The sequence below is a fragment of the Nycticebus coucang genome, chromosome 5 (genome assembly GCF_027406575.1).
Source record: "Nycticebus coucang isolate mNycCou1 chromosome 5, mNycCou1.pri, whole genome shotgun sequence".
NCBI classification, from domain to species: Eukaryota; Metazoa; Chordata; class Mammalia; order Primates; family Lorisidae; genus Nycticebus; species Nycticebus coucang.
In genome coordinates, this window is record NC_069784.1 from 135,296,769 (window position 1) to 135,323,193 (window position 26,425).

Genomic DNA, 26,425 nt, shown 5'->3' on the forward strand with positions numbered 1-26,425 from the left:
ATTCTTTTCTTCCAAGCGTCGGGACTGCAGAAATAGTCCCTGCCCCTTCCCATTGTTATAAAATGTCTCTGCTATAACCTAGAACCATGGAAGATTCCTTCTGGAGAACCAGGCACAGATCACTGTGGGAGGCACCAGGTGCTTCAGTCCTTCCATCACATTGGGCTGTCTGCCCTCCGCGTGCCACATGTGGAAATGCCAGTGATCTTGGGTGGTTAATTATTGAGTTTCATCTGGCATTTGTTCTAAATAATTTAATTTGGGATGATTAAAAATCCACCTTGCTTTCTGAATTTGTTACATGCTTAATTAGACAAGCAGGCTAAAGCATCCTCAGAAAAATGCCTACATGACCCTGCCATCACCTTAGCATGTCTACCACCAAGCTAAATCAAAATATAGTACTCTGTGGAATTCTGATCCCAAATCTGATTTCTTGCTTCCTAACTCCACATGAGAAATTTGAATCTTAACCATGTGCTGGAGATTTGGAAAGGGGTTAGAACAGTGCAAATAGATAGGATTTCACATTGCAGGCAGACAGACTTTGGAATCTCCATAGGTACATGCAAATTATCACATAAATACAGGTTTCAGTGAAAAGCGCAATCAGCATTGCTTTGTTAAATTTAAATTCTGCTTAAATAGAAATCTACCGCTAGAGGGTAAAAAGACAGTTAAAATTATGAGGTAAATGTCAGTCAACTATCTCCTTTCCTTTGATAATGCACACTTGTCTCTCTTCAAATAGCTACAGCTCCTGTTCCAGGCCACCTCCCACTGTCTCTGCCCTGCTTCCTGTCCCCACACCTCGGGAGAGGCTACCAGGAGGCGAATGGTACAGCACATGACAAGGCAAAGAACATCCCGTAGCAGCGGACTGTGGTGGTGGTTGGCAAAAGAAATCATGAAAAACAATGTCAGCCCCCCCAACCCCCCCCCCCAAGTTAGTATTTTGGAGTTATGGAGTTTAACAAATAAGACTAATTGGATCAGTGGTAATCCATTAGGATAACTGCACACAGCTTTGATTCAAATTCAAATTTGAATGATTGAAAGGGTATAAAAAAGATATTAGTAACTTTATACTCTTAGCATAATCTGAATCTAAGGTAGCTCATATTTTTTAAATGTTTAATTTGAAAGAGCTCATATTTTGAAATCTATTCATACCCATATAGATAATGGCTAACAACACACTGTGTTCTCTGCTTCTGAGAATACGTATAAGCTGTTCAGGGTCAACCAATCATCACCAACAGCAAAACACATCTTCAAACATCCCACAGCCGGGTGCGGTAGCTCACACCTGTCATCCTGGCACTCTGAGAGGCCGAGGTGGCTGGATCCCTCCAGCTCAGGAGCTCAAGACTGGCCTGAGCAAGAGTGAGACCCCGTCTCTACTAAAAATAGAAAAACTAGCTAAGTGTTGTGGTGGGCACCTGTAGCCCCAGCTGCTGGGGAAGCTGAGGCAAGAAGATAGCTCAAGCCTAAGAGTTTGAGGTTGCTGTGAGCTACCACATCATGAAACTCTAACCAGGGCAACAGATTGAGACTTCGTCTCAAAAAAATAAAAAATCCCAATACACTAATTTCATAGTGTGTATGTGTGGTGTGAGGTGCCATGTATTTGGCAATAACCCTTGAACCAATGGTGAGTGAGAAACAGGTATCTCTGCCTGCGCTGTTCCTACCGTAACGGGTCCCTGGACGTGCGGGGACTGCTTTGTCACTCAGGGATGAGCGAACAACTACCCTTATTCTTCTCTTGGTTTAGAAGTGGTAGGACGCCTCTGCTGGAAATGGGGGTGAGAGGATTGAGGAGAAGAAAGGCAGGGAGAGACATGATTTTATCCTTTTTCATTGTTGAAACTCAGGCCAGTTGAATCAGTCAGGTTTGAGATAGCCCAGCATAATCCACACACACACACACACACACACACAGACAAGTACGGAGAAGAGTGGAGAAATCGATCGGAGTAGGGTTGGGGGCTTGTGTCAGGGCAGACTGCACTCCAGGGAGGGAGATGCTACCGTCAGGAACTTGCTGAGGGGTATACAGAATTTCTCTGTATTATTTCTTATGACTGCAAGTACATCTCCAATGATCTCAAAATAAAAAGTTGAAGGAGGAAAAAAATAAGAGAACAATATAGTATATTGCCATTTCATTTTTTAAAACCATACCGTATGTCTCTGCACATACACCCAGAGACCCCACCTGCATACTCGTACACCTATAAGAGCCGCAAATCTGCATTATTTCTGGGAGGATAAAGCACTCCTTCACACCTGGTGCTTCTGAGGCAGAAACCAGAGAAACAGTGATGGAACGCAGATCACTATTTACAGGATACCCTTTGTGCCTGCTGGATTCTTCGGATTGTCATTATTCATTCAAAAATACTTTCCGAGTAGAAAAAACAAAATAACCACTTCAAGCATAAAATGAAAACAAAACATGAAAACCCGAGCTCAGCTGAGCCTAAGTGAAAGCGGGGTGAACCCCTCAGGGGGCCCTGCCTCTGAGGCGCATCCCGGGGAGCGTGGGTACAGAAGCGGGAGAAGGGGGTACAGAAGCGGGGGGAAGGGGGTACAAAAGCGGGGTGGATGGGGCAGCGCCTGTGGCTCAGTGAGTAGGGCGCCGGCCCCATATACTGAGGGTGGCGGGTTCAAACCTGGCCCCGGTCAAACTGCAACCGAAAAAATAGCCGGGCGTTGTGGTGGGCGCCTGTAGTCCCAGCTACTCGGGAGGCTGAGGCAAGAGAATCGCTTAAGCCCAGGAGTTGGAGGTTGCTGTGAGCTGTGTGAGGCCACGGCACTCTACCGAGGGCCATAAAGTGAGACTCTGTTTCTACAAAAAAAAAAAAAGAAGTGGGGTGGAGGGGGGTACAGAAGCGGGGCTTACGGCTGGAGACGCAGTAGGACAGCCTGCAGTTGATCCTCCTGAACAGCTGCTTGTTAATCGGCCAGAGGACCAGAGTGAGGAGCTGGATGGTGTTGATGATCAGCCCCGAGGCGATGAACACGTAGCAGAAGACCAGATGGCACAGGAACTGAGACTTGAGCAGTCCCACGAGGTCCATGGTGTGTGGCTGTCCGTACTCAAGAGTAAATAAATGCCCGTAGGAGAATACTTCCGGAAGGGAGAAAGATCCAGGACTCAGGAAAGCCTCTAAAACACAAACCGATATGAAAGGTCAGTAAAAACATGATGTGCTTTTACAGTTGAGAAAAAAAGTGCATTTCAAAGAAAAATGCACACTCGAGGTTAAAGTCATTGCACATTAGTTGATTTATTTTTGTTTAGGAAACATTGGCATTACTTCCTGTTGGGCACAGTCTAAGCCCTTTACTAATAATCCCTTTACTAATAATCCTTCCTTTAATTCTCCCATCATGCTCCAAGGTCAGTACTTAGATGACAGATGAGGAAGTTGGGGCCCAGAAGGTGACATGCTTGGCTGGGACTTTACAGCCTCTCCACTGAACAGTGGCGGAGCCAGACAGAGCCCACAGCCCCACAGGGCGGGCAGCTGCCAGTGGTCTGCTAGACTCACAGAACCGGGCCTTCTCTCCTGCTGCCGCCACAGCCTGAATCCCATCTCCTCCCCTGAACCTGCTCTCATCCTCCAGACCCCCACTCACCCACCCCCACTTCCCACAGGACTGCCCTGAATGTCAGCCTGCCATAGGTAAGAAGGGTGGGGACAGATCTGGGGTGGACCCCAATCCCCAAGCCCCCACTCTATGACGACGTTTAGCATGCTCTGCTCTTGCTTGTGATTCTTCCCCTTCCTACCCTAATCTGACAGCTTCTCCAGGACCGTGACCACTTGGACAATCATCACCTTCCTGGCACCTTACAAGCATCAGTGGCACATGATGGGAACTTAATTTAAAAAAAAATTTTGCAGGGTGATTTAACAAAGGTAGACAAGGGCTGAGGCTTGAAGATTTCAATAAACACGGCTATGAAGGTAAGAAAACTACCCCCACTGCACACTGGTGCCCCTCCCCCATACATCTAAAATCAGAAGGAAACTCAACACGTACAGAGTAACAAGAATCACAGTTCTAGAATCCATCTCCAACTCCAAAATGGAATAATGCAATTACTTTACACTTTGGGAAATGAACAGTTTTCTTTGAGGAAAATGGTGAAAGCAGAAGTTTCAAATACTCTGATGAGAAGGCAAGCTGAAAGGGCCAGGCACAGCGGCTCACGCCTGGAATTCCAGCACTCTGGGAGGCCGAGGCCGGGGGATTGCTTGAACTCAGGAGTTCAAGGCCAGATTGAGCAAGAGCAAGATTCCATCTTTACTAAAAATAGAAAAACTAGCTGCGTGTTGTGGTGGGCGCCTGTAGTCCCAGCTGAGAGTGCCCTGGTGTCTCCGCGCACAGCAACCTCAAACTCTTTGGCTCCAGCGATCCTCTTGCCTCCTCGGAGCCAAAGAGTTTGAGGTTGCTGTGCGCAGAGACACCAGGGCACTCTACCAAGGCAACAGAGTGACTCTGTCAGAAAGGGAAGAAAGAGGGAGGGAGGGAGGGAGGGAGAAGGAAGGAAGGAAGGAAGGAGCATTTTCCACTTACAATATTTTCAATTTACAGTGAGTTTATCAGGGTCTAAATCCATCGTAAATCAAGGAGCATCTGTAATATTTTCAGATATATTACCTCATTTTAAGGTTCCCATGAAATCTTATGAGATAAATATTCTTGTTATTCAATTTTTTTCCAAAGAAACTGAAGCAGCTGTTAATCGACTTGTCTAAGGTAGCCACGATGGGTAACTGGACTTGGGGCCCAGCTTTAACTCCAAGCTCTTTCTCCTTCACCTGTCTGGGCTGTTCTGCTCCTGAGGCCTGGGGTGGGGGTTGCCTATGCTCAGAGCCCCTTTCCGCAGAGCAACCCAGAAATTACCCCACAGGCCAAAGACAGCACAGCCTCTAGTTAAGTTCATAACTCACAGGGTATGACATGAAACTCGCTCCTGGGTCTTCCGGGTGGTTTTGAGGAGGTCTTAGGCATAAGCACAGTCAGAGGTGGGCATGTGGACACTGGCGCAGACCATCTGCCAGGAGGGCTGCAGCCCTGTGAGATCCCTGCACATTTCTGACTGCAGGGAAATGGGTACTTTGCCCTAATGTCTCACCTTCCCGTAGGTGAGACATCCCATTCTTCAGGTCCCCAAAATTCCACTCTCTGACACCCACCCAGGCCCCCAGGGTCTGCATCATCACACCTCTGGCCTTTCTCAGACGGACATCCCCAGGTTGTAAAACTCCTTCCTTAGCTCCAACACTCCCCTCCTCCCTGTCAGGAACAGCACTGGGCTGGCCCTACACCCTCGGCGCCCCGGACCCTGAGGGACTTAGGCTGGTTCACAGTTGGCGGGCAGTTACGGCTTGCTGCTGAATATTCACACATTTTATCCTCTGTTCCTGGATTAGCCACTTACACCTTCAAGACAATCGGGCCAGACAAAATTTGAGTCTTCACTAGGTTTCTGGGGTCTAGCATTTGTAAACTATTTGGCAAATCCTTTGCTGTGCCGACTTAACACTAAGATAAAGCAGCCATCTGACGTGGGGTAGACAGGGATTAAACACTGCCCTCCTCAGTCTCCAGTGCAAGATGAGGGCGCTACAAAGAAAAGCAGAATTTTTCTTTTCCTCATAAGATTTCAAGGACCACTAGGCCTTCAAGCAAACCCCCCATTAGAGGGAATCACAGACAGAGGAGCATGGGTTTGTTTGCAGTCCCGAGATGTGAACTCCCACAAGGCTCCTTTCCTAGACAGGTTCCATGTTTAGGGTTAGGAATGAGCTGGGAGTTCAAATCCCTGAGTGTGAAGCTCGGTTTTATCTCTACCTCGCGCTTGTGTATCCCTGGGAAAATTAACTTTTCTGAATCTTAGTTTCTCTAACCAAATAGGATCTAATCAAAATCCCAAGGAGGGTATCGTCTTTTGATCTTGTGAAAATTAAGCAGATTTTCAAATTTATAAAAAAAAGCAAACACAAGAATAGTCAAGGAATGGCCTGAAGAAGACAGTGTTGAGAAGTGCTACAAGTTGTTACATAACTCAACTGACTTAGGGTTGGGGCTGATTTTTATTAAAAGAGAGACAAGGTGAAATCATGCAGGGGAATGTCCAGTGAAAAATAAACATTTCTGTTTATTCCAGGTGGAGGTTTGTGAGCCCCATCCTTCCTGTCTGGAATAAAGGAGAACCTTCTTTTCTGATGTGGCAAGTAGCCAATTTTGTGCCATACTGAGGAAAGATGGTAAAAAATATCTGACCAGAGATGAAAATAGCTAGAGAGAAATCGTTTTTAAATACTTTGACTATTTCCCTTTCGGCTTTTAACCTACCTAGAATGTTATGGAAGGAATCTTGCCAGCAAATGCACTGATTAGTTTATTATACGAAGTAAGGATATGACAAAAGAATTTTATGCTATTTCTGAGAACATCAGAGCAGTAACTTATGGAGTTTCTAAATCAACGAATACCTATGAAGCTATTTCTAGGTCATATTTCTCTGAATAAAAATATTTCTTATCATCAGAGCAACAATGATAAACTTGTGTGTTCAAAACCCAAAATGGTGTTGCCTCTTGCTGGGTTTTGGCACTCGCAAAGTGAAACAGCAGTAGACCCCACATCAAATAGCCCTTTCCTGAAGCCCACCCACATGACCTTGAGAACAACCCTAAGGATGTAAAGATGAAGCCCACCCACATGACCTTGAGAACAGACCCTAAGGATGTAAAGTACAGGATGCCAAACTTTACCGGGCATTTTCCTCCCAGATTCATGACATGAAATCTGGCTACAGAGGCCAGCACTGTGCCATGGGGCAACCGGAGACAGAGGTAACGCAGTTAAGGCTCATATACATGGGACTAGCTGGGGGAAGGGGGGTGAGGATTCTCAGACAAACCATAACCCCACAAACTAAGGCAATGCAAAGTATTGAAACATGAAGACATTTTTAAGAGAAATCACACAACACAGGAGATACGCCAGTAAATCTAACTTGGTTACATATCTGAATTTTCCAGAAGATAGTCTGACCACCTATGACTTCATCATACAATGAACCAACACTCTAAATATGGACAAAAGCAATTGTCCCTAGGAATCACCAAAGTTCAAGGAGAATTTACTCCAAATTACCTTTATATCCCAGGATCCTGATGGTTTAGTACAGTTTGAATTTGACTAATCATTTGATAAAACCTCTGACCATCCTTGAGAACACAGTGAAAAGCTATTGGCTTCCAGTCTGTGCTAAACTAGTTAACAGCTGTTTGATAAACAGGTAACTGTCATTAATGTTGCAAGTGGGGGGTGGTTACTGAATGCCAGGGAGAATCTCCTTCAGCACCATTTGAATGTAAAAACTAATTTGTTCATATAAGGATGTGGGCAAAATTGGGGTTACATACACCAGGGTGTTGACTGTGAACCAACAGTGTAACAAAGGGGTTAAGTCAGCTGGTATTGACTTTTAGAGAATATTATTATAGAATTTACTGAGCAAAAAAAGGTTCACAAAGAAGTATGATTCTGCATTATAAAATAATAATGTGTGCATATATATCATTCTTGTCTACGTCTATTTCTATGTCCATAGCTACCTATTAATAGTGGCTAAATTTTGCTGGAAGGATTAGGGCTGATTTCTTTGTTCTTCTCTGTGTTTTATCATCCTTTTCTATGATATAAGTGAGTACTTCCTTCTTCTGGGCACAGACCTGGATGGAGCCCCTGTCTTAGCCCTGCCAGTTTAGGTGTGGCCAAAGGGCATGAGTTGTGAAGGTGAAGATTAGGTACCTGCAAGTCTAAGTAAAAAAGTAAAAAAGGATGCTGCTTGCCAACTTGATGAGAAAAGCCTGAGGGTCAGCACGCCTGATCCAAGTGAGCAGAGAGGTGATAACCCAGCCAGATGGCAACAGACAACAGAAGCCATGAGACGCAAAGGCTGCCCAGGCCTCCCGGGCCATCTGCAGTGGTGATGCTGTTGAAACACTGGAAGCCGGGCAGCTCTGGCTACAAGTCTACATTCAGCCACTTTACAGCTTCAACTACCTGGCTCTCAGTCTCCTCATCTGTAAAATCCAGAACAACAACAACCAACACAAGGTAGCTGTGGGATCAAGTGTGGTAATGTGTCCGAAACACTCAACCCAATGCTTGGACCAGGAGGGATCCAAGAACGGGAAGGAACGTTCTATCATTTGCAAGAAACTAAGAAGGCAAAGAGGGAGCGGCTAAGATACCTTACTCTGGCACAGAAAGCAGCTCAGCCTTCCCTCTTACTTTATACCTAGACCCTGACATTTTCTTTAATTTACCTCTAAGATGGGCGGCGCCCCATAGCTCAGTGGGTAGGGCGCTGGCCACATACACCGAGGTTGGCGGGTTCGAACCTGGCCCAGGACAGCTAAAAAAAACAATGACAGCTGCAACAAAAAAATAGCCGGGTGTTGTGACAGACGCCTGTAGTCACAGCTACTTGGGAGGCTGAGGCAAGAGAACCACTTGAGCCCAAGAGTTTCAGGTTGCTGCGAGCTGTGTGATGCCACAGCACTCTACCCAGGGCAACAGCTTGAGACTCTGTCTCAAAAAACATTTTACCTCTAAGCATGTAACATTAAAGCCCACCCCCATACGTTTTCATTCTAACCAAACTTTCCTGCTAGTGCCTCAGAAATGAAAACGATACATTCACAGCATCTTACACGTGTTCTTCTTAACTACACAAGACCTTTCCGAAGCACAAGGATGAAGAAGCCGACTTCAGAACGCTTTAGAGTGCAAGCTGGCCGGGCTCTCGGCGGCACCAGCTTTCTCAAGGAGCATTGCTGCACATACTGACATGGAAAGCCCCACACACCAGCAGAGCTGCTGGTCTCCAGGACTGCAGAAGGGAGTTCTGTATGGTGGAAAACAGATGGTACCTTATGCTGCCCAGCCTATGTTGGCGGAAACATACACAAATCAAAGAAATCTCAAAATCTCCCCAGGAGAGGATTCGAACTACAGTCTTCTCTATATAGACACATAGAGCTGTCCGCGTAAGGCATTAAATTAGGCAACGAATGAGGAACCCTGTGTTAAGATTTTGTTATTCTTCCCTATTCCATATTCTTAAACTATTAAATAGGCATGAACTTCAGTCACACTCGTGGGCTGAGCTTTCTTGCCAGCTTGTTTTGAAAGATTTAATATACACACACAGGCCAGGCACTCTAGGACGCCGAGGCAGGTGGACTGCTTGTGCTCAGGAGTTCAAGACCAGCCTGAGTAAGACCAAGACCCCATGACTAAAAATAGCCGGGCATTGTGGCAGGCACCTGTCCCAATTACTCAGGACACTGAGGCAAGAGGATCTCTTGAGCCCAAGAGTTTGAGATTGCTATGAGCTATAACACTACGACATTCTACCAAGGGCCACAAAGTGAGAATCTGGTCTCAGAAAACATATTTATTTAATGTTATATATGAATACGTACATGTATTATATAATATGTACATATATGGGTCATGTATTCACCAGGTTTGAGCTATAGAAGAAGCAAAACTCTTTCTGCCAAGGAAATCAATCTGGGAAGAAATGTAAAGTAATATGCTCAATTCAGCATCATTAAAATCCAAGCAACACCTTACTGAGGCTGTTTTCACCTCAAAATCCAGGACAACTCACAAAACATACAAAAAGAGATCAAAGAAATAAAAATTCTTTTATACTATTTTTTACATTTCAAACCAGGGATTTTTTTTTTTTTTTTAATGATTAGACTCCATTCTACAGAGATTCACAGCCTTAGTGAATAAAATTCCCTCCATCTCTCCAGTGAGAAAGCTGAAGTGCAGCTGAGGACCTTGACCTTGAACATGTTCCTCCACTTAGTCTGAGATGGTCTTTCTTAGGGCAGAATTAGCTTTTAGGAAATTCTCCATGTATAAAGACACTCAACAACTACTACTCACAAGCACCAAAAATTGGAAAAACTTTACATTTCTGACTAGAAAGAAAAAGTGAATTATAAGAAACCATCCATTGGAATGCAGTGTCACTCTAACAGCTTAGCAGTGAAGTGGATACATTGTCATTATGCTGTTAAGTGACAAAGTGTATAAAATTACACAGAAAAATTGCACCTCTATCATCAAGTATAGGAACAAACGGGAAGAAAACACTAAGCAGTTACCATCACGTACACCAGACACATGCGCACACACAGGACACAGACACACAGACGGACACACAGGGACACACACAGGCACTTTTGCAGGTCAGTCTACCTGAAGCCTGAGCCACACCCAGGACTACAGCTTTGGCGTCTTTATCTCTAGGAAGAAATAGGGCAAGGCCTGAGGTCCCCTCCATAGTGAACAAACCAGCACACTCGCAAGGCAGCTGCGTCTCCTATTCCAGTTCACTCTTCCTCAGCAGGGATTAAGGAATGCAGCTCCTTCTCTGTTAACCAGCTCCCATCTACCGAGAAGGTTCTCAAGTGGGTTCCATTAACCAGATGAATAAAAGAAAAGCTTCAGGGATTCGTGAAGAGAAGGGCTAAGCTGGGGACAGCTGGTGAATTCTCTTTCGAGACCCCTATTTTGGTCTGTAGGGCAGAGAATGCCTGGAGGCCAGCAGGCCCTCCCCTCGGGGGCAAGGGGGTCTAGATGCAGGAGAAATGAGGGCGGGGTGTCGGGGATGTAAGACACCCAGGTTACTGGCTCTACCTTCAGGGTGAATTTAGCCCCTCTCCACGAGGGCAGCAACTAACACCCAGTCCTGACAAAGAAGGCCAAGTTTAGTTTGAGGATTCCTTGGAGTTGGGTTGGCCTAAGGCCCAAAAAAAACAGGAGAGAAATTCTAGACCAAATTTAACCGTCTTTGGGACCATTTCTTTTCTTTTTTTTTTGGGGGGGGACCATTTCTAACTAAAATATTCCACAATTAAAAAATCATATGCCTATATAAAATTAGCTTATTTTAAAATTTCATAGAATCGTCCTTTGTCCAAGATCCCTGCACAGCACACGATGTCCACTGAAACAAGCCACAGTCTGAAGAAGCCGTAAGTCACAGTCGACTTTTCTTTTTTTTTTGTAGAGACAGAGTCTCACTTTATGGCCCTCGGTAGAGTGCCGGGGCCTCACACAGCTCACAGCAACCTCCAACTCCTGGGCTTAAGCGATTCTCTTGCCTCAGCCTCCCGAGTAGCTGGGACTACAGGCGCCCGCCACAACACCCGGCTATTTTTTGGTTGCAGTTTGGCTGGGGCCGGGTTTGAACCCGCCACCCTCGGTATATGGGGCCGGCGCCCTACTCACTGAGCCACAGGCGCCGCCCAACACAGTCGACTTTTCATTACGTCGCCTAATAAATAGCCCTAGTCCTTCTCCAAAGTCCAACTATAAGACAATAAAAACTTAGATCTATGGAAAACTGATAATCTAAGTTCATATTTAATAGTTCTGAGCAGCTTGTGAGAGAAAAACAAACTCTAAAGAGCTTTTATATCTAGCCCGAGGAAACCAAGACTCAGAGGCAAACACAGAAGGCTGACCTGGGTAACTTTCTCTGTCACGAGAAGAAATAAAGATGGGAACAAATTAAATTAGGTGTCTCCAAGGCTTTTTGTAGCTATAACTTCTATGAGATGGAAATATTTGCTGTTAAACATGCCAGGGTTTCTGGGATGTAACCAGCGCAAGCAGGATCAGGATAGTAATGTTTAGCACATGTGATCTTGTGATTGTCACAAAAACCCAACATGGAAGGTATGGTCATCCTCATGTTATAGATAGGGACACTGAGGTTTGGTTGGACTAGGTGACAGGGCCAACAAAGGGTAAATGTTAGGGCCAAGCCTGGACCAGGCTCGAGCTTTTAGATAGGAAGGCCACAACAGCTACACTTTACCATGAACTTCAGCCTTCATTCCACCATTCAGTTCATGGTCCTGACTGTGGATGGCTGGGGTGATCTCGAGTTTTTAAGCTACTACCCTCTGACAGTCAGTCCTGGAAAGCCCCATCACAGCCTCCTTCTGGGCAGAAGGCCCATCATCTCCAAACCCCCATCCAGCTCTCCCCAGGGTCGCTGGTCCTCAGTCTACAGACACCAGCTGGCTAGATGCATTTCCAACAGCCAAGAGCATGTGAACGCATGTAAAAGATGCTCAGTGGAAGGTACATTTTAAAATTATGTCCAATCTACGGAAGTTTCAAAAAAATTCTATCGAGTCCTGATTAAAAAAATCCAATATAATGAAACCCCAAACTGAAATGAAATGAGAAAAGGTAATCTTCCAAATCGGAAAAGGTCCACATTTCTGCTTTAAATGAGTATATTCAAATTAATAATGAAAACTCCTCACATACAGAATGGAAGCAGGATGTACGCTGAATGGAAATGACTGTTCCGATCTTCATCATCATCACAGGTGCCACATGGCAGCGGCCATCAGTTCAGTCACAGACCTGGGGAGGCTGGGAGCACACGGGAGCTCAGGTGTCTGAGGGGCAGCCAGCCCTGGAGCGCACCAAAGAAGGGGCAGCCTGACACCCAGCACTGGGCGCAGAAACAGAGAGAGCTTTATTCACCACATAAACCACCTCCTCCTTTGCTCTCATTGTCACCAAGGCAACGCAGTGAGGACTGGCCGCCCAGTGTGGGAGCCCATGGCTGTCCTGCCCACATGGCCCACCACAAAGATGAGGGGCCAAAGCCTGAGTGGAGAGGCCCCATTCACTAGCTGTGCGACCTTTGACAGGTACCTTAATATCTATCTCTGAGCCTCAGTTTCTGCACCTGCCTCCCAAGAGTGTGGTGCAGCACACTGGCCTGTGAAGGGCCCCTCAACTCAAGTCCCGCCCCAGTCTGCCTGGGGGCTGCCTCCACCTCCCAACACTGCTTCTCTGCTGCCCCCCCCCAACCATCCATGCACCAGCCTTTCTTCCTAGCATGACCCTTAGCAGAAGTGACTCACAGGACCCTCAAAGCGCACCTTGAGTTTTAATGAAACGATGATGTCCTTATTCCCATCCCAAAGGAAGACAGCTCAAAATCACGGGTTTTGAGACTCTTCATAATAATGGATAATGACGTTTAATGCTCTGCATGGATCTCACTGAGGAGATAAGGTGCCTGCAGGCAGCTATGATACATGTCTTGCCCCCTTTGTGGAAGAGAGATACAGATTCCGAGACCACCATCACCTTGGTACTCAGTACCCCTGCATTGCCCAGATCACAAAGAGCAAGGAGCTGAGGACACAATTCTGACAAAGATGGAATACACAAAAATAAGTAGATGAAAGTGTGTTGCCAGGGACAGGAAAGGCTGCTGGGCAGGGGTGATCTGAGCAGAAAGGCTTTCTTGTAGATCATCAGCAAATCATGGTACACAAAAAGGTTCTTTTTATAAAATCTGATCTTTACTATTTTAAAATAAAACAAAAACCAATTATAAAAAGCCTTGAAAATTAAGACTCATGGCAAAACTAAAAATGTTTTTGGAAATTTCCTTAACCTTATTTTGTTATTCCGCACTCTCATTTTTAATACTCCCTGGGGAAAAGGCTGGAATCACAACCTATTCAGTCATCTGGAGCTCTGTAACCTCCAATATGGCCAAACCACCTCCCATTCCCAGGCTCTGTGAATAGGTGGGCCAGGAAACAGGGGGGACAATAATATGGAGCCACCAGATAGAGATGACCAAACCTATCCTCTGTCCTCACACACCCAAAAAAAAGCTGATAAGATTGCACAAACCTCTCACCTGCCTGGGGCCCACCTTGTCCGTCCGGGTCAACTGTTCCCTTTTGCACAGGATGAAACCCCATCTTTGGCCACCAGAGCAAAGCTCCTCTCTAGCAAAGATCGCCAATCACAGACAAATGTGCTAAACCCTGAGACCTGGGGGGTCACCGGTGTCAGAGAGAGGCTATCTGAGGCCAAGATGCTAAGTGATAGTAACCAGAGCTTAAAGGCCAAGTAACAAAACCACATGGGCATGAGCAGCTCTTCTACAACACAGCTACCTTTGTGCAGATTCATGCTAGGAGACGCTACAGAGACTGGGAACTTATTTGGACCAGCCTGTGCCACCTGGGCTAGAAACCTGGGGAACCTAGAAATTGCGACCCTCCTAGCACCTAAGTGGATGCGTGGAGCATGCCCAGCACTGAGTCCGGGGGTCCGAGTCTGTTGGCTGTTTGTGTATCCTCATCAGCTTTGGTCACTTTGCCTCTGGACAGCTCAGCTACCTCATCGGTCAATAGGGAACACTGACCCCTGACCTGACAGACAGGTGGCAGATTTCAGTGAGGAGAGGGGTCTGCAGGGCAGGTGCTAAGAAATGGGAGGTGGGGCCGCCTGCTCACATGCCATCAACCAGGGACTAATGTGGTACTAACTGCCCTGGGGGCTTGGCAGAGGCACTCTGCTGGCTCTGTCGTGGTGATCACAGGAACTCACTAGGTGGGGTGATTTAGTGAGGACAACTCAGAGGCACTGGCTTTGGGGGAAATGAGCAGGTGGCCTTTCTTCAGCTCTTCGACACCAGTCACCAGGCTCTTTTCCCTCTGCTGTGTCCTTCTCTTTCCTCCCCACTGATTGCTAAGTGCCCTTGACCCCTGAGTTCTCAGAGATGCTGTCGCTGCCAATCCTATTTTCTGGTAAGAAGTGTGGGGAAAGTAGAAGATCAATATGACCAGATCTTAAATCTTTTATTTCTTTGATTTTCATAAAGGATGCCAAGTGAGCCCAGGCAATTTCCCCAACTTGATTCGTGCATAATGGACCTGAAGAGAGACTTATTAGAAAACAAATGCACTTAAATGCACTCCTGACATGAATCATTTATTGAAGACAGAATCGCTGGCTGTTGAGTGCCCAAAATAAGTTTGACTTACAGTCTCCTTGTTTCTAGATAGCTCTGAATTACAGCCACAAGAATACTGGAGTACTCAGATATGAGCCATGCTTTCGGGGTCATTATGGACTGGCTATTCCTTGGAAAGTTTCATTAAGAACAACAGTGATAAAACGCGCAGTGGGGCCTGCTCTCTCCCTTTCTTACCTTACTTCAGTCATCAAGCTCTGGAGCAAAATATGCTCCAGGAAGCAGTGAGATTCTTTGCAGTCTCTAAGTAGAGTCCAGGACAGGGTTATCTAAGCATGCTTACGTCCATTCATGCATTGATACGCGCCTTCATTCATTAGGTTGTCTGTCCAGGGAGCTGCCCATTCATTAAATTGAAAATTGATTGATCCCGATTTAAGTTATAGCTTTATACATAATACTGCATTAGACTTACGAACACATGCACAGGGGATTCCTACTGAGCCCCTCTCCAAGTTTTAAGTGGGAAGTACCATGCCCAATAAGCTAAAGTGCCTACTAAGTCATATATCCAGGCCCTGCATGGACTCCCACCCCTTCCAGCTCTTAGAGAATACACAGATGCTCAATAAACGTTGATTCTGTCGGAATGTCTAGATGACCTCATTTCATCTGCACACTGATAACTCTGAGTTGTCAAAAACATTGCGAAAGTGATAGCATGAACCAGCATGCTGTTGTATCATTCCCGCGACAGTAAGCACAGATGACCCACCAATTCATCCTCCCTGCAGAAGCCATGTGCATAAACCCCGTATTGCTCTCTAAATCGTCTCATTATGGGAGCAGCATGCAGTTCTCCTCCTACCAACACTAAATTACACAAGGCCATGTATTAAACTGACATGATAATAACTAAAATAAAAGCAAATTGTCTACTTAACCCTGGTAAGGGAGGGGAACTCCGATATTGGTTGAGTAATACAGAGTTGACTTCTTTTTAAATAAAGAATTTTCTATCAAAATACAAATTTGGTAAAACTAGTGGCACCCGTAGCTCAGTCAGTGGGGCACCTGCCAAATACACGGAAGCTGGAAGGTTCTTGGAGGGAGGGTGGGGGGTTTCAAACCCGGCCCGGGCCAGCTAAAACAACAATGGCAACTTCAACAACAACAACAACAACAACAACAAAAAAAAAAAAACAGCCAGGCGCTGTGGCAGGCGCCTGTAATGCCACGGCACTCTACCGAGGGCAACTCTGTCTCAAAAAATAAAAACACACTTCTTTCCCCACACCTCTTACAAAACAACAAATCTGGAAGAACTAAAGTATAATCACTGTGGAAGTCATTTGCCCAAAGTTAGGAATGTTTAGAAAGGTAATTTCCCCCTAATGTAACAGTATTTCATTATAAAAAGTTCAGAAAGTTTTAAAGTGTAGAAATATCAGCCACTGACAATATTTTTTGGTTTATTTTCTTCTGTTCTTTGGTGAATACACAAGGCTTGACCTTTCCATTAAAAATTTTTTAAAGGCTCTGCAATGGTTCTAAGTAAACAATAGTTGAGATTTTACAGTAAATCAATTTTATGTGCCTTTTTAACCTTTAGAGTGAGATCACGTTTCATTTCCATACTAGAATATAAATCTCCTTCTGATAGTTATACAGGATACATCATAATCATTACTCCTCAACTCATTGTCAATAACGACTTCTTTTTGTTTTCTAAGAATAAATACTTCAGTGATTAACAATTCTGGGCATAAAGCTTCTCCCCTTCCCCTGAATTTCAGGTTCATTGGAATAAATTCCCAGCAACAGGATTTCTGGGTCCGAAAAACAAACATCTTAAGGTATCTAATAAATGTCGCAAAATTGGTTTCCAAGATGTTTGTAGCTATTTACATTCTTAGGGGCAATATACACAAATACCCATTTCAATACGGGCTTGTCAGCAATAAGGATTTCTGACTTAAAAACAAACAAAAAAAACTAAATCTTCATACATTAGAAGTTGTGTCGCATTTGTTTCAAATTTTGCATTTTAGAATGGCTGTGAAGTTGCATATTTCTTTTTTTTTTCTTTTGGCCGGGGCTGGGTTTGAACCCGCCACCTCCGGCGTATGGGACCGGCGCCCTACTCCTTGAGCCACAGGCGCCACCTGAAGTTGCATATTTCTAACATGTATTGAACACTCGCTTTTTCTTTCCTGAGTTTTCTGTTCTCTTTATTGCTTATTTATCACTAGCACATTGATTTGCATGAGTTCTTCATATATTAAATAGGGCGACCGATTTTTCCAGGATGTTTGCTTTTAATTTCAGCTTATTGGAGCTTTAAATTGTTATGCTGTAAGGTCTTTTTCTATAGTTAAATTTTACCTTTAGCTCTGTGACGTGACGTTTATTTTTGGTGGCAATGCTCTGTAAGGATCTAAAGGGATTTATTTCTAAGTAACAGTTAACCAGCTATATCCAAGGCAGTTATTGAAAGACCCTTCCCATTAATTCATACAATTTCATACATTATATACCAATAAAAAGAGGTGAATGCCCAGTAGGGCTCAGAACTCTATGGACAGGAAAGAAAGCACACTCTGTAAAATAATTTAAAGGGGTTTATTCTGAGCCAAATTTGAGGACCATGACCTAGAGCCACACCCAAGAAGTCTTGGGCAAGTAGACGCATAGTGGTGGGGTTACCGTTTGGCTTTATACATTTCTGGGAGAAGGAATTACAGGTAAAGTCATATATCAATACGTGGAAAGCCTAAAAATGAGGAACACCTCAAAGTGGGGGCCCACAGGTTATATGTGGGTTAAAAGACTTTTTAGCTGACACTTGGCTGAAAGAATTAGGCTTTGATTAATAGACCAGGAGTGAGTGAAAAGGAGTGTGGAGTGAAGATGAGGGTCTGCTGATCGGAGGCAACCCACAGGATGTGGGCCCAGACTCAAGTGGTTTGTTGTGTATTGAGGACCTGCAGGTGTGTCTTGCAGAGCCTTAGGCCTGTAATGAGTCACAGAGGGCATCTCTAAGGAGGGAGGGGACATGACGAGACGTGTCCAATCTCCTTGTTCATGATTTCCAACTCAGTTTTAGGGATCTTTTTGGCCAAGAGGGGGCCCAGTCAGTCCGTTGCTGGGGGGGGGGGGGCTTAAGATTTTGTTTTAGTTCACAACTCTAACTGCCCATGTTGTAGATGACAAGGCTGACAGCTAGGATCAGGGATGGAGGGGGAGCTCTGCTCAGATCTGAGTGCCTCCAGCTCCAAGGGCACCATCCACCCCCTTGCCTTGTCCTCCTGGCCTTTCCACCTGACGGCCAGTCTCTCAGAGCCTGCAGAATGTGGCCCTGCACTACTGATCAGCCTGTCTGCTCACTGGTTAAAGACCCACAGGCCCTACGACAGCTGTGCCTTAGGAAGACTGCAGCTCATTCAAGCCCACCTGTTTCCAGGTGGGAACAAAGGTTGCTGGGGTGGCTGGGGCTCCTTCCCAGCCCTTGCTTTTCCCATTCAAGATGGTAGAAGTGCTCCGGATACTCATAGGGCATTGCTGGTTCCATATTTTATCATCTACCAATAGGATGGTTTCTTACAGAGGGAAAAAAAAGCAGAGGGGGCAGCTGTTTAGATTTCTTAAAGGGACACATCACCTTTTAGAGATTAGAGCACAGAAGTCCCAGGACAGAAATGCGCAGAGCAATGTGGCAGCAGGGTACATCCTCCAGATGCCCTGGACCACGTCCTCCAGATAGTCCAGGACGCAGGGAACGCTGGAGGCAGGACAAGCAACAGTCAGTGACCGGGTCCTTGCAATCAGAATGGGAGAATCCTCTTTCCAACACAGACATCTATCTGATTAAGTTATTTTTGGTAAAAATAAATAAAAGTTTCGTGCTATGAATGCCCAAACTTTGAGAAATTCCCTAACAAACCAAATGGATTCTGTACATCTTGATTAAACTAGCTTTTAATTCTGCCTCTGCTCTTAAAGTAGGAGGTCCTTCAGTGTCAAATATCTTACAAATGAATTAAAAATAATTATGCACATTATAAACAAACAGAAAATAATTTGAAAATTTAAAGAGGCCCCCTAGAATTTTTCTTCTTTTAAAAAGTCTTCTCTGAGAATATAATTAAGTTGGGACAGAACGACTTGGAAGGGCCGGGAAAAATGAAAATGAGGAAGCACGTTTAGTGACAGAAAAGATGTTTCCAATGTCTTGAGTCAACAGAAAGAAACGCAGTGCCACCCAACTTTATAAGGCAAAAGAAACAATATACACCATACAGAGGAAGTAGCCTGGATGGTTAGTGCAACATTTTCTTTTCTCTTTCTTTTCTTTTTTTTTTAGACAAAGTCTCACTCTGTCACCTGGCTAGAGTGCCATGGTGTCATCATAGCTCACAGCAACCTCAAACTCTTGGGCTCAAGCTATCCTCTTGCCCCAGTTTCTTGAGTAGCTGGGAGTATAGGGACCCATCACAATGCCTGCCAGTTTTTCTATTTTTAGTAGAAATGAGGTCTCACTGTTGTTCAGGCTGATCTCAAACTCAGGTGATCCAGCCACCTCGGCCTTCCATAGTGCTAAGATTACAGGTGAGCCACCATGCCCAGCCAACATTTTTTTTTACATGTGCAAAATACTTTAAATACATAAAACATACAATGTAGTTTACCACATTCATATCTAGTCGAGTTTGCTTCATTTCTTAAAAAAATAAAATATTATTTTATTGACGCTACCCCTTAATTTCAGGTTGAAATGAGTGCGCTTTTTCCATTTACATTTTTATTCTTTTAACTTTATGCATTTGTATTCACAACCAGTTCATAATGTTTAAATCTCTTTTTGATATTCTTTCTACATTCAACACTGTCTTTTTAAAATTTTATATATCTGGTTTCAGATATTCTTTCAGAATATTCTTGCAAAAGAATATTCTTTCAGAAGACCACACCCAAAACTGCAAAAGAATATTCTTTCAGAAGACCACACCCAAAACTAATCCATTCCCACACGGATGGACATTTACATTATTTCCACACTTCTTCATTGCTACAAACAAGGCGACAATGTCAGTGGAACTGGAATTGCGGTGTCACTCGGGCAACACCTCCAGTTTCACTATTTATTAACAAACTGCTTTTCAAAACAGCTGGGCAATTAACATTGCAGGTGGATGTTTGGGGTCAGTGAGACACTGGGAACTATTCATTTTCTTCTTCATGCTTCTCTGTATTTCGTAGTTAGTCTACCAAAAGTATTTACCACTTAGATATTATCTTTAAGTTTAAAAAAAAGTTCAAGCTTCGACACTGCACTTTTCTGATGGTACATGTTTGTGGGCATCACTGGACAGTGAAAATGCTCTGGGACTTAGCAGTGTGCCCATTTTACAGTTAAGGAATGGAAGTTTAGAGAAGTTCTGTGACTTGTTTTGTTTGGTCACTAACCTGTTCAGGTCCCCATCTTTTCAGTTTCCTCTTGTCACTCCCATTAACCTACCTCACAAAACTACTGAGGGGATAATAGAAGATAATTGATCAAAAATACAAAAAAAGTGAAGGGATTTATATGTACATACACATATTCATGTGCACACACAATTCTCTCAGCTGGTATTTGTGGAGCACCTGCTGTGAGCCACTGGTTGTCTTTTTTCATGGTTATATTCCTTACATCCCTGCCATTTTTCTGTTCACAGTAAGAATTAAGTATTGGGGAACAAAGGAAAAATATATCCATGCAAAACCTCAGGGCACCATTTCATCAGGTCTTTCCCATGGAGAGAAGTATGGGTTAGCAAATCCTTAGGTTTACTAAGGCGACACATGACTTACTCCTTCAATCCTTGGATCTGACCTTAACGCTAACAGTAATTTAGTTCTTAAAGACCAGTAAATACCGACTGAAATGAGAGAACAAAAAATGGATTCAATACTCAAAGCAAGGGCGTGTTGGTTTCAGATAATTCTCTTCACAGGACTTCCTGGTTTCTAAGAAAGCAAATCCTGGCAAGAATGGAGAGCTCTGGAAATACAATGCCTCTGCTCAAAAAAGCTACAGCTCTAACAATGTTAAGAAAAAGCCTCAAACTGCAGAACACGCCCAGCAAACCATTCTTAACTGCCTGAGGGCAGGTCAGGGCCAGCTGAGAGTTGCACAGTCCTTCTAAAGTAGAGATACGCTGAGCCTGGATTGGCCATAAAATCCCCCCTACAGGATCGAGGTCAGGCCAGCGGCCCTCTGGCAGTTACTTCATTCATTCCTGTGGCGTCTCCTGCCTAAAGTTCTCCTTCGTTAAGTCTGTGATAACTTGTCATAGGTCTGAACAGCAAAGAAACTTGGATGTGAAAGTGAGAGACACAAAACACCACTGGTTCTTCAGCCTCGGGCAAGATTCTGGGGAGCAAATGAAAAACACTCAACTGTATATAGTTTCTCAGACGTCAGAGTTACCACACGGTCTGGACACTCCGACTCTCAGGTATCTTCTCACGAGAAGTGAAGACGTCTGTCCACACAGGAGCCTGAGCACTCACGTCCACGCAGCGTTATTCACAAGAGCCAAAGGTGGAGGCAGCTCAGATGTCTGTCTGGCCTGACCTACAATCCTATACAGGGGATTTTATGGCCAATCCAGGCCAATTCACAATGCAATCCATCCATAACATGGAACATTATTCAGCCACAAAAATAATCAACTACTGATAAATGCTACACCATGGATGGACCGCAGAAACAGAGTGTTAAGTGAAGGAACCGGTCACAAAAGCCCCCGTACTGCAGGATTCTATCTATAAAAAGCGTCCAGAACAGGCCAATCTATGGAAACAGAAAGACTCCTCATGTTTGTCTGGGGCTAGAGGGGCGGGCATGGGTAAGGGCTTTTTTTTTGAAGTGACAAAAATGTCCTAAAAGTAGATAGTGGTGATGGTTGCACAACTGTGAATATACTAAACGCCACTGAATTGTACACTTTAAATGGGTGAATTGTATAGTCAGCATATAAATTATCTTAAAGGTGCTTTTAAAAAACAAAAAACCCACTGGCCACACAAAAGACAAGATGGCACAGCAGCATTAAGCTCCCACAACACTGTGACCATGTGTCATGGCCTGGAAGGAGGAACGAATGAGAAAGGAGAACTCGGGGCGCGTCGGCCTGGTGGGGAGGGGGCTTCACCCTCAGCCAGGGCTCCAGGCAAGGTGTGTCCACGCCAGGACTGCCAGGGTGACATTGGTGCCTCCCAAAGCACCTTTGGGCAGTAAAATGGACATTCCTAAACTGATAGGATCTCCGCGAGACGAGGCTGGTAGGACTGGATTGCACCTTTGCACCTATGGATAGACCTTTAGGCAAAATTGTGAGGCTTCCAGGCAGCCTAGATGAGCAAAAGGAAATCACCCCAGGCCTGCGACCCAGCAGCAGCCACTGCCACCATCTAGAAGAATTAGGCTTTGTGCACAAGATCCAGAGAAAATCTTCAGTGGGTCCAAGTTTTTTTCCCATTCATGCAGGCTGCTTTTGAAATCCTGAGATTCAGTCCTCCACGGACACCCATTCCTATCAGCACTGCTCCCCAGCGTGTGTAATAGCAGGTGCACAGATTTACTGGAGCAGACTCACTGATCAGACTCAGATGAAATCCAGGCTCGAGTGTGTGAGAGAAATGACACTGGTGCTATGACATCAGCGTTCTTCGATAGCCAACCAGAGTGGAGCTGACGCGTCTTCCCTGGAGCAGGCTCCGGGAGGCAGACGGTCTCTGGGGCCCAGCCTGCCCCCAGCAGACAGCACGTGGCAGACTGGCCAGAAGAGCTCATGGAGGAAATTTGCTGGATTGTCAAAAGCTTCATCAATTAATGAAATCAGTGGGGAGATAAATAACTGAAAGGAACAAAATGTTTCGGTTGTGTTAACAGCTCTGACACCTTCATACTTTCTAACTAGGAGAAAAAAGAACCAGTGAGACAACAGTCAAGAAGTATGTCCCCTTGTCTCCAGTTTTAGGTCTGAGAGACTTTCTACTTTCCCAAAAGTCAACCTCCAGCATCAAATCCAAAGGGTTTTGCTCTGTGCTCACAGCCCTGCTACCCTGGCCAGCAGGGAGTAGAGATAGCTGTCCTCACGCTTCCTCCAAGCCCTCATTAGGAAACTTCTTGCCCCCCAGATGGGATGTTGGGGATGGGGATAATGTGCAAAGGAAATGGGACTCATGGCTAACATGGAGTTCGGTTCAGGAATGAAAGCAGTAAACTTAAAATTAGATGAATGCTGAAAAATCCCAAATCCAGCACCTGAGGAATAAATAAACAAGAGGTGGTATATCCAGATGTTGGAAGATGGCCCAGGAGCAGGAAGGAACAAACTACACAAACCATCAACGCACCTCAAAAATAATATGCTAAATAAAGAAGCCAGCCATGTGACAATATACGTTGAATTAGCCATTGATATGTCAGACCCATACAAAGCCAATTGATAGTTATCTGAGTTGAAGTGAGGACCAATTCCAAGGGCACAGGGGATTTGGGAGGGTGACAGAAGGGTTCTGAACTGAATTTTGGTGATGGTTACCAAACACCAAATTTGCCAAATTTAGTATAAGTTTACCAAAACTCATTAAAGTGTACATTTTAAATGGGTGAATTTTATGGTATATGAATTATATCTCAATAAAGCCATAAAAAAAAAAATAAACGAATGGATGGATGGAAGGGAAAAAAAATCTTTAAAAATTATTGAAATCAGAACATTAAAAAAGAATAATAGGAATGATTTTTGAGTGTAAGTGATTTAATTTTCTTTCTGGAAATTAGAAAAGGATGCCGTAGGCAAGAAAGAATGGGAAAGAGACAGGAACTAGGACAAAGGAACAACCAGTACCAGTCCCTTTTTTGATGTTGTGGTGGATGACATAAAAGCAAATACAGGCCTCGTTTGTCCCTTGGCTATGAGTGCAGTGGGTCTGCCAACCCCAGGTTCACCACCACACGTACAAGTGTGCTATGGTGCACCTGTCAAATTTTTACTTACCAATAACACCCTTGCTCTGGCACGTTTTCAACTGACTCACCCAGTCATGGTACCAGCGAAATGCGTTGGGCTAACGCAGCCTGACTTATCACAATTTGGTGCTGCTTTGTGTGATTGCGTGTTACTTCCTAAATTGGAATCGTTGGGAAGAACAAAGTCCTGCATTTGCGATGAAGGTTCTCGCATTTACATATCCCAATTTCTGAAAACAGGGAATTTTGTGTATCTCCAGTCATACTGGTTTCCCTGTGAGAACTTAAAAGACTGAGAATGGCAGCTCAGAGCTGAAAACCACAGCTCATTCTGTTCCTTAAAAGCACCCTGCCTCCCTGCAGAAGCTGAAATAACGCACGAGGCGGCAACTCCAGCTTCGCAGGGCTCTGTCCTTTCCCATGTGAACGCTATTTCCTGTAAACAGGGTGGGCAGATCCTCCAAACAGCTGAAAGTATCTAACAAACATGTTCAGAATTTTGGTTTTTAAAAAGTTATCATCTCTGAATATAAACTTGATGTTCTTGGTAGACATTCTGAAAAGTTCATTTTTATTCATGTCTTGAATCACAAAGACAACCAAAACACAGAAAGAAAAATGCAATTAAATTGACACAAGAGAACAACAGCTTCTCAGAGTCATCAGAGACAAGAAGAGTTCTCTTACTTAGGGGAACTTCTGGCTTGGAATTAGGTACCTTGATATTATGGGAAATGGTTCTTAGTAAAAAAAAAAAAGAAAGAAAGAAAGAAAAACTATCCACAGAAAAGATATTCTTCCAGCTGGGTTCAATACAGTTTGGTTGAAAGTCTGGTCACAAGGCTAGATGTAAAGGACTTGGGGACTATTTCACTACAAGCTTTTTAAAAATAAGTATTTTTAAATTGACAGTACACGTTATATGTATTTATGGTATTCAGCATGTTTTGATACATGTATATTGTGAAAAAAGAAACGAGGTAGTTAACTTATTACCTCACAAACTTCATTTTTGTATGGGGAGAACATTTAAAATCTGCTCTTTTAGCAACGTTCTGGTAAAGAGCACATTCCTATTAGCTATCACTGCCATGCTGTGTAATGGGTCCCTGGACCCCTCACACTTTAATAGAAACATAATCCTCCTTTCAATACAGAAATGATGCTACTAAGACCCTGGCTATCAGAGGTCTGCTTTGAGTTGCCGGGTTGCTGGGGATGGTGGATTCATTTTCATTATATACAGCCGCCCCGTCGGCCACTGTCTGCTTTTGCAAGGCTATCCAAGTTGGCAGAGGGCTGTAGTTAGCGCCATCCCGCTGGCAGGCATGGAAACTCAACCACCTCTAGATTCCATGTAGGGCAGGCTACCTAGTTTTCTGGTCCTTGTCAAAAAAGGATGTGGGCCTCCCTTTTCAAAGACTATTCAGCATTTTTAAATAGCAGGAGCAGAGCCTTACCCCAAGTGCTGGATCCTGGGCGATGGATAGTTTGAACCCACTTGGAATTGCCCTGACCTAGCGGTGCCCTGACCTTACCAACAGGACAACTCCTGGAGATCTGTCCAACTCCGTAAGACATGTAACTATCGCCAGGAATATGAGAGTAAAACAAAAAGGGGTCCATTTTTGAAAGAAGCGTCAGCAGCTAGTTCAATCGAATACATGGTGAGCTATACCCACCAGCGCTTGGTGTGTTTACCAGAAGTGCACCCAGTTTCTCTCATCCACGTCAGCCCTGTCGGGAGCTGTGCTGAGAGGAGACTCACATTCATGTGGCCGTGCACCTGTCTGGGGCTGGGAGGTATGCTGCTATCGAACCACACAAGTCTGGGGCCGGGGATATGCTGGCATCGAACCACACGTGTCTGGGGCCGGGGGGTATGCTGCTATCGAACCACACAAGTCTGGGGCCGGGGGGTATGCTGCTATCGAACCACACAAGTCTGGGGCCGGGGGTATGCTGGCATCGAACCACACGTGTCTGGGGCCGGGGGGTATGCTGCTATCGAACCACACAAGTCTGGGGCCGGGGGGTATGCTGCTATCGAACCACACAAGTCTGGGGCCGGGGGGTATGCTGCTATCGAACCACACAAGTCTGGGGCCGGGGGGTATGCTGCTATCGAACCACACAAGTCTGGGGCCGGGGGGTATGCTGCTATCGAACCACACAAGTCTGGGGCCGGGGGGTATGCTGCTATCGAACCACACAAGTCTGGGGCCGGGGGTATGCTGGCATCGAACCACACGTGTCTGGGGCCGGGGGGTATGCTGCTATCGAACCACACAAGTCTGGGGCTGGGGAGTATGCTGGCATCGAACCACACAAGTCTGGGGCCGGGGGGTATGCTGCTATCGAACCACACAAGTCTGGGGCCGGGGGGTATGCTGCTATCGAACCACACAAGTCTGGGGCCGGGGGGTATGCTGCTATCGAACCACACAAGTCTGGGGCCGGGGGGTATGCTGCTATCGAACCACACAAGTCTGGGGCCGGGGGGTATGCTGCTATCGAACCACACA

General features: G+C 45.0%; 1 protein-coding gene across 3 annotated transcripts in view; it reads right to left on the reverse strand.

Moving 5' to 3' along the window:
- The window catches only part of AGPAT4 (1-acylglycerol-3-phosphate O-acyltransferase 4), a 139,625-nt gene that overhangs the window by 68,816 nt on the left and 44,384 nt on the right, over window positions 1-26,425 (reverse strand). For all 3 annotated transcript variants that reach the window (XM_053592214.1, XM_053592212.1, XM_053592211.1), the window contains one exon: window positions 2,909-3,175. In XM_053592214.1, the coding sequence (XP_053448189.1) occupies window positions 2,909-3,086 (178 nt within the window). In that variant the 5' untranslated portion in view covers window positions 3,087-3,175. The remainder of the gene's footprint in view (window positions 1-2,908; window positions 3,176-26,425) is intronic.